Below are 7,958 nucleotides of genomic sequence, written 5' to 3'. Positions count from 1 at the left end.
TTATCTTGTCGTCAAATAGAAAACTTTTGGACGGGAGACATGATGACTTGACTACCATTAGACTACTATTTCTTCCGTGGTGAAGACCAGATGTAGAAACCCCAAAAAAAGGCCATCATTGAAATTCGCTATCTATTTTTGACTGGCATTTCCACCTCTGTCCGTAGGCCATTGCTTAACGACCAAAACTACCGCGCCTGTCAGAATCCCGTAAATCCAGAAATCACGAAGCAGTCTTGGGGTCCCACATGTTTAGTTTAATCACGCCACATACCACGGAAACTCCCCCAGGCCCCAACCCTCCATTTGTATATATCCCCCCCATCTTCCCTCCTCCCTTCCTCATCACTCCCTCACTCACTCACCAACACCATTTTATTACACAAACTAACACAATGCCGAGCCCCTCGCTCACTCTGCTCTTCCTCCTCTGCCTCCTTACCCCATCCCTCATTTCCTCCAGACCACTCCAGGACCCAGATTTTGTCGTACAAGAAGTTCACAGGCAAGTACATAACAGTTAACAGCCACTCTTACCACCATTAATTACTACTTTTGTTAATAATAATGTCTCAAATTTTTGGTTATTAATGTGCAGGGCAATTAATGATACCAGGAGGGACTTGGGTTATCTCTCGTGTGGGACGGGCAATCCGATCGACGACTGCTGGCGTTGCGACCCCAATTGGGAGAAGAACCGCCAGCGGCTAGCCGATTGCGCGATTGGGTTCGGTAAGAGCGCAGTCGGAGGACGGGATGGTCAGATTTACGTTGTCACGGACCCTAGTGACAATGACGCGGTGAACCCCAAACCAGGGACCCTAAGGTATGCTGTGATCCAGGACGAGCCATTATGGATCATTTTTGCTCGGGACATGACCATAAAGCTAAAGGAGGAATTGATCATGAATTCTTTCAAGACAATCGACGGCAGAGGAGCCAGCGTACACATTGCCGGTGGTCCATGTATTACTATACAGTATGTGACTAACATTATTATACATGGATTGAATATTCATGATTGTAAGCCAGGAGGGAATGCTATGGTGCGGAGCTCACCACGGCATTACGGGTTTAGAACCATATCGGATGGCGACGGTGTGTCGATTTTTGGTGGGAGCCACGTGTGGGTGGACCATTGTTCATTGTCGAATTGCAAGGATGGACTGATTGATGCCATTGAAGGGTCCACTGCCATCACTATTTCAAACAATTACATGACTCACCATGATAAAGTCATGTTGTTGGGCCACAGCGATTCCTACACTCAAGACAAGAACATGCAAGTTACTATTGCCTTTAATCACTTTGGTGAAGGGCTAGTCCAGAGAATGCCAAGGTAAAATTCTAAACTTTAAACTCCGGCACCAACCCAATCCGCTCCATATTGACGATAGTTAGACCAAGACGAAAAATGCTGAAATTGTTGAGCATGAGAGTTGAACTTACGATCCCATCCCAACCAAAACTCTTTTCTTAATTAATCCCAAACCCAAAATAGTAAATTTCATATGAATTCACTTTGACTAATCATTTTTTTTATTTTGGCTACAGATGTAGGCATGGGTACTTCCATGTGGTGAACAATGACTACACCCATTGGGAAATGTATGCAATTGGAGGGAGTGCTGATCCAACAATTAACAGTCAAGGCAACAGATTTGTTGCTCCTAATACTCAATTCAGTAAAGAAGTGACAAAGCATGAAGATGCGCCAATAAGTGAGTGGAAGAATTGGAACTGGAGGTCAGAAGGAGACTTGTTGATGAATGGTGCATTCTTTACACCATCTGGTGCAGGGGCTTCTTCAAGCTATGCCAAAGCTTCTAGCTTGGGTGCAAGACCTTCTTCACTTGTTGCTACTCTCACTGGCAGTGCAGGATCACTTAATTGCAGAAAGGGTTCCCGCTGCTGATAATTAAGCCCAGTGGATAACTTACTGATAAACCCCAGAAAGCAAGGAAGACTCTGCAACCTCCATGAACCAATCGAGACCTGACGGAGGCTCTTCCGACTATTATTTTTTTTTTTACCCTTTCTTCTGCTGCACTTTTTTTTTTTGTTTTAAAATGATGATTACAACCTCGGCCTGCAACTACTGTTAAGACTATTTGAGATCTCTGTTGAGAATCTTGATGGGCTTAATCAGGGAAAGCAAGTGCAGAAGAAGCGTTGATTTATACTATTTAAATGAAATTTATCTAGCTCCTTAGTTTATTATGTTAAGTCTCAATCTTTCTCTGTCTCTGTACTCATACTTGCTGACTTGCACATGGAGATGAAGAACCAACAGACAAAAGCAAACAGAAAGCAAACTGTGAATAAGACGGAAGAAAAGCTTCAACTGCTACTCTATATATATATATATATATATAGCATCAATAAATTAACCAAATTGTTCAACTACCATCATTATGTCTTAATTCAAAACAATTACACATAAAAACTATAACTTGTGGTGGTTTACTTTGAGATTTACCACGAGAGATGGTTCGGTTGATGATCGGTTAAGTTAGACATACGTGTGTTTAAATTTCAGTTTTAACTGCAAACATATATTTCTTTGTAGTATTTCAAAAAAAAAAAGTTTACTTTGAGATTTCACCGAGATTGAAGGGAGGAGAAAGAGCAACAAAACACATGCACTTCCGCCAACTTCTTTTGATGGAATTGTATTTTGTGGACGTAAGAAGATTATTATTGCTTAGCACTACAACTTTGACAAAATCTTGCACCATTGTTTTCAAACAAAATTGTCCCTTTCGACCCACCCCGCGAAATAAATCCCTGGACCCATACACCGCAATCTCAAGAATTTCTCTACACGGGATCATGGCATTTCGCTGACATTTTATCATGCGGTGTGCTCCTAAAGTGTTAGGCCAATGTGATTACATTGATAAGCATTATATTGGATGGACCTATATGAGGAAATGCTGAACAGCTCGGAATCTTGAAATTATGATCCACCAAGAGACATGATAAAAAGCTAGCTAGGGGAATAATTTGAATATCAAGATTGACCTAATCAGTACCAGTGTACCACTACTCCATGAGGATGACCAGGGGCTGCTGTAAAAATTACAGCAGCCTCCACTGTAGTTCCATAAGGGAACTTTAAAATTTTTTAAAAAAAATCTGAAAAGTTACGAATCCAACGTTATATTTTTTGTTTGAAATAAAAATCAAATTCAACATGAAAAGTGCATGACAATCATGAACCGTTGGATATAAATCAAAAACATTATATACATTTTTCATGTTGAATTTGATTTTTATTTCAAATAAAAAAAATATATCATTAGATTCATAAAATCGATCAAAATACAAATATAATTTTTAAAAAATAAAACAAAAATGTTTATAGACACTCATATTGATTTTAGAGTGGGCTCTGCTTGTAGAAATTCTACAGCAGAGCCCCGCCACCCACTCCATGATAGGACTTAATTCCCTGTTCTTCCAGCTATGGTAAACAGTACTAGTGCCTCATACACTATTAGGCTTGCATTGCATGCATGTCAATTGTGGGGGCATGACCTACATGTGGAAGAAAACGAGTGGGAATTGACCTAATAGAGACTACTTCTATGTGTGTATGTAGTATGATCCATCCACACACTTAAAAAGCAAATTAAGCTTCATTAGGTGCCGTTGGTAGCTGCATCTTCTGACAAAACCAGGACTTAATGACTTGCATGTCCTTTTGTGTCTACATTATCTTGTACGGACTAAAATTTCACATCGATCTGTTGTAAGTTGTAACTCATCCCGATTGGTTTATAAATAAAGTTCATCTTTTCTCACATTATAGACGCGTTTCCATGGATCTAAATAAAAAAAAAATAATTTGTGGACTTGTATTCCATAACATATGATATCTTTAATGTTTGAGCTGAGAATTTTAACATTATTAATAATTGCTAAATACTTGGATTAAATGGGAGTGAGATTGTTCACGAGACGTACCAAACTTAAATTGTTTATTGGACTCAAGTTTGGTTGAACTAATCTTCTGATTGACTGTTGATTAATTTGTATGATTAGCTCTATCAGGCTGCCTTGGATTGGATGGAGAATTTCCATTTAATTAGGGTCAGCCGGCCCAATTATGAAGGTCCAAGTCTTATTGAGTTGCCTCATTCAAAGGCCATTCTAGTCAATCAAACAAAACAAAGAGTAATAATGAATTCAAAGTTTCAAACTTCTTGATAGATAACCTGGAATGGAAGATCACATAATTGAGCAACTGTGGCTGCAATATAATTAAGACACCTAGTTTGTGGGTACAAAAGTCATAGGGATCCTAATAAATAGGATCTCAGTCATTCCAGTGATTGACATGTTACTATTTGGTTCAATCACTAGGTTTTGTAGATCCCAACACTTACGTCAATCAAGGGACAATACGAATTATTGGGATGATTGAAATCCTATTTACTAGGATCCCTGACATTTTTGTTGTGGGTATTGGGCCTAGTCTTTAGGGATTGGGCCAGTCGGACTGTCATGTTATGGTTTGGGCCTACCGGACAGTCAAGTTGCTGTGCGGTGGAGGCTCAATGGGTTTTGAAATTGTCCATTCCGTTAGAAGAATTGTCGCTTCTGCACAATTGGGCTTTCAAGAGTTTTTTAAGTATTTCATATTGGGCTTTAAGAGATACAAGCTTCATATTATCAATGGGCCTATGTCACATTTCTAATCTTGGGTTTAGCTTAGCTTCCAACTACAGTTAAACATGGGTTCACTTATGTAAGAAGACAATGCTACTACATCCATATTTTGTAATCCAAAACCACCCCCAAATTTATGTGACATTAAAATAATCATTGATTAGAAACACACATGTAGGATGCACTTAACATTCAACACTCCACATTAATTGAGGATCTCAAGCAATCATATCCTATGAAAAACGTACATAAGTGAAGCGAAAGTAGAAAACAAAGTGAATGATATAAAATTACGTCTTGCAAATTTTCACATGTGCAACTTGACAATTATTAGAAATCGGACACTCGTGAAAGAACTACATAAATCCAAACTCAAACAACTCAAAGAGCTATTGTCCACTATAGGCCTAAGGTTCATATGATTTTGTCCTTAAAAGTTTTCTCTTTGGTTGATAGGAACTAGATATTTACTTATAAACCATATCGTGACTTACACCTAATCGATATGGGATACGCCTTAACACTCATCCGCACTTGTTGGGCTCAATTAGGCGGAGTTAATTGAACTTTTGGTCACTGAAAGATCACGCTCGTTCCAACTAAGTCCCTCAATTTCCAAATGTTGCAACTTAGTCACCCAAAGTTCAAATTTGTTTCAACAACATCACTCGGGCAGATTTGAGTAAAACTGGTCAGTCAAACATCCAACATGGCATGTTGACTAGTGATGTACAAAGCTGATGTGGACTTGCAAATGCCACCTATGAAAAAAAAAATCTATACAGGGAAAAAGACCTGTACTACCTTTCCACCCCATCTCTTCCTTGAACACTAAACAAAACAGGTAAAACGGTAAAACAAATCCCAATCCGTAGCACACATTGATCCCCACCAAAGACGAAATCTGCGAAATTAGGCACCAACAAAGCAACTAAATTGACCACCAAAAGCAAAGTAACCCAATGAGAGGGATGCTCCATATATCAAAGAAATGATAGCCATGCTTAATCCCAAGGTTCTCTCGAACTTGTCTTTGTCTTTTGCCTCAGATTTTAAGGGCAAAATCATATCAATCCCTTCAACGGCATACACAGCCACACCCATGCCATAAAAGAACACAGACAAATTGACCAAGGTATTGGCAATGAAAATTAGATACCCAACACAAAAAGCAGCTTGAGAAAGCACGATCAATAATACATCCAAGACGACTCTCTCAACGGGAAAAAGATTGGTTGGAATTATTTCATCATTGAATGGTGGGGTATGGTGTTGTCAAATTCAATATAATCATGCATTGAATGGTGGAGATTTGATGGAATTGACTGGACTAATTTCAGCTCCCCTATCCCCTCCCAATGAGTCCGTAAACTATGAAACCCAAATCCCCAAAAGAGGTGATCTTGGAGAATTTGGAAGCGGATTCCAGTTTTTGACGGGTACGAATAAACAACATCATACAGTGGTAGGTCAATGCGGCAACGGAAAATAACGTGAGGCAGTTCGTAAGCCATCCCGTGCATATGATGATTTCTTGGCGACCACCATTTTTTTGATCGAACGAGAGAAGACGAAGACATGTTGGCTTTTCCTTGTTATACCTTTTTTTAAGATTTTTTTCACAGGTGTCATTTGCAAGTCCACGCCAGTGTTGGATATCTCTGGTCAACATGCCATGTTGGATGTTTGACTTATCGGTTTTGGTCAAATCTGCCCAAGTGATGTTATTGAAATAAATTTGAACTTTGGGTGACTGAGTTGGAACATTTGGAAATTGAGGAACTGAGTTGAAACAATGGTAATCTTTCGGTGAACATGAGTAGAAGTCCTTTAGGATTGAGTATTTACTTTGATATTATATTATAAATCAAATACTCGTGCGAGTACCGTATAAATCTATCCCAAATAACTTTGCTTTCTGACTTAAGGGTCCACACGATTTTATCCTTCCACCTAACGGATGTAGGCTACAAGTATTAACGACCCCTGCTGGGAATTACAATTCAAAGTGGCCTTTTCTTCTACAATAAATAAGAGCCAATTGAAGCTGAAAAGCCGTCTACTTTGATTCCCAATACCTCACAATCCTGGACATTTCCTAAACAATGACATGATCCATGATGCACATATCATATTTTATATATATATATATATATATATTACTCCTTGGGTAATATCGCCATTTCCCTCCTTCTTACTTACTTCCTCACCAAACACATTCCTTTTAAAAAATTCCTCACGACCGACCAATCACTCCAACCTCGTTAATATTTAATACCTTTTTTTAATCCCACCAGGGAGACCAAAAAAAATATTAATCAAGAAACACGGGTAGTGGGTTTTTTTTTTTTCTTTCTTTAATCTCGTACCGCGGCGGACCTCCGTAGGTTCTTATTTTGCCTTCGAAAAGCAGAGTCGCCCCAGAGACAACCTAATCATTTATGCTCCATCTTGAGTGGGGCCCCTTATGGAGCATTTGTAATGATGCAAGTTTTACTCGGGCCAACAAAATTGTATGAGATTTTGTGTTTTGTTGATATCATTGTATTGAAAAATGTGTTTTGTTGATATAACTGTATTGAGAGATGGTGTTTTGGTGTAATTTTGTTGTGGACAACATGGAGGCATGAGATATTGTTGGTTTCCATGTTGAGTGGGAATGAATAATTTATAGGATGTGACTGTATTGAGAGACGTGTTCGGCTTGATTTTTTGTGTATTAGAGGTGAGACCAAAAAATGATTTTTGTTGACCCAGCAGCACTTGTACCATTGCAAGTGCTCTATAGCCTCACCAAAGATACTAGTCGGCATATACATGCCACGTGGCAAAAATATATACACTTAAAGTCTAATACCGAATGGGAGGCGCTCCAACTCTTCCCCAAAAATCATGTTAAGTCATGATTTTTTTTATGTGAAAATGACATATTAGAGTTTACGAATTAAAAATTAATGATTTAAAGGTTTAGGATTTATGATTTATAACTAATATTTAAATTTTTTCTCAAAAATCTAATATATTATAATATTATGAAGAATAAAATACTCAATATCATATTTTAATGCATGATTTAACATAATATTGAAGGAGAATTAGAGTCGGAATTGAAGTCCGCTTCCCGTCTAATACACAAGTGGAGGAGGAGTCCTCCAATCCAATGTCAAAAGGATAAGAACAAGTGAACACCGTTGGAGTGAGGTGGCCTCTTCTGGTGTCCAAAGGCCGTTAATTTCTAAATATGTCTTTTGCTGACAAGCTAGTTTATCCATTCCACGTAGATC

At 38.6% G+C, this 7,958-nt stretch overlaps 1 protein-coding gene across 1 annotated transcript; it reads left to right on the top strand.

The window, feature by feature from the left end:
- Positions 1-355: 355 nt before the first annotated feature.
- Positions 356-2,226, top strand: LOC119985056 (probable pectate lyase 18). The gene is made up of 3 exons (XM_038829218.1): positions 356-505; positions 599-1,339; positions 1,555-2,226. Exons 1-3 carry the CDS (start codon positions 396-398, stop codon positions 1,913-1,915), a joined length of 1,212 nt encoding a protein of 403 aa, XP_038685146.1. The 5' UTR covers positions 356-395; the 3' UTR covers positions 1,916-2,226.
- Positions 2,227-7,958: the final 5,732 nt, after the last annotated feature.

Source organism: Tripterygium wilfordii, chromosome 19, assembly GCF_013401445.1.
Source record: "Tripterygium wilfordii isolate XIE 37 chromosome 19, ASM1340144v1, whole genome shotgun sequence".
Classification (NCBI taxonomy): Eukaryota; Viridiplantae; Streptophyta; class Magnoliopsida; order Celastrales; family Celastraceae; genus Tripterygium; species Tripterygium wilfordii.
The sequence above is the reverse complement of the archived record's forward strand: the minus strand, read 5'-3'. Positions and strand labels throughout refer to the sequence as shown.

What these genes read in the sequence shown, in the direction of transcription:
- LOC119985056 (XM_038829218.1), top strand. Translation starts at nt 396, where the DNA reads ATGCCGAGCCCCTCGCTCACTCTGCTCTTCCTCCTCTGCCTCCTTACC. An exon ending in GTCGTACAAGAAGTTCACAG is followed by an intron (nt 506 to 598) that starts GCAAGTACATAA and finishes ATTAATGTGCAG; the next exon opens with GGCAATTAATGATACCAGGA. An exon ending in CTAGTCCAGAGAATGCCAAG is followed by an intron (nt 1,340 to 1,554) that starts GTAAAATTCTAA and finishes TTTTGGCTACAG; the next exon opens with ATGTAGGCATGGGTACTTCC.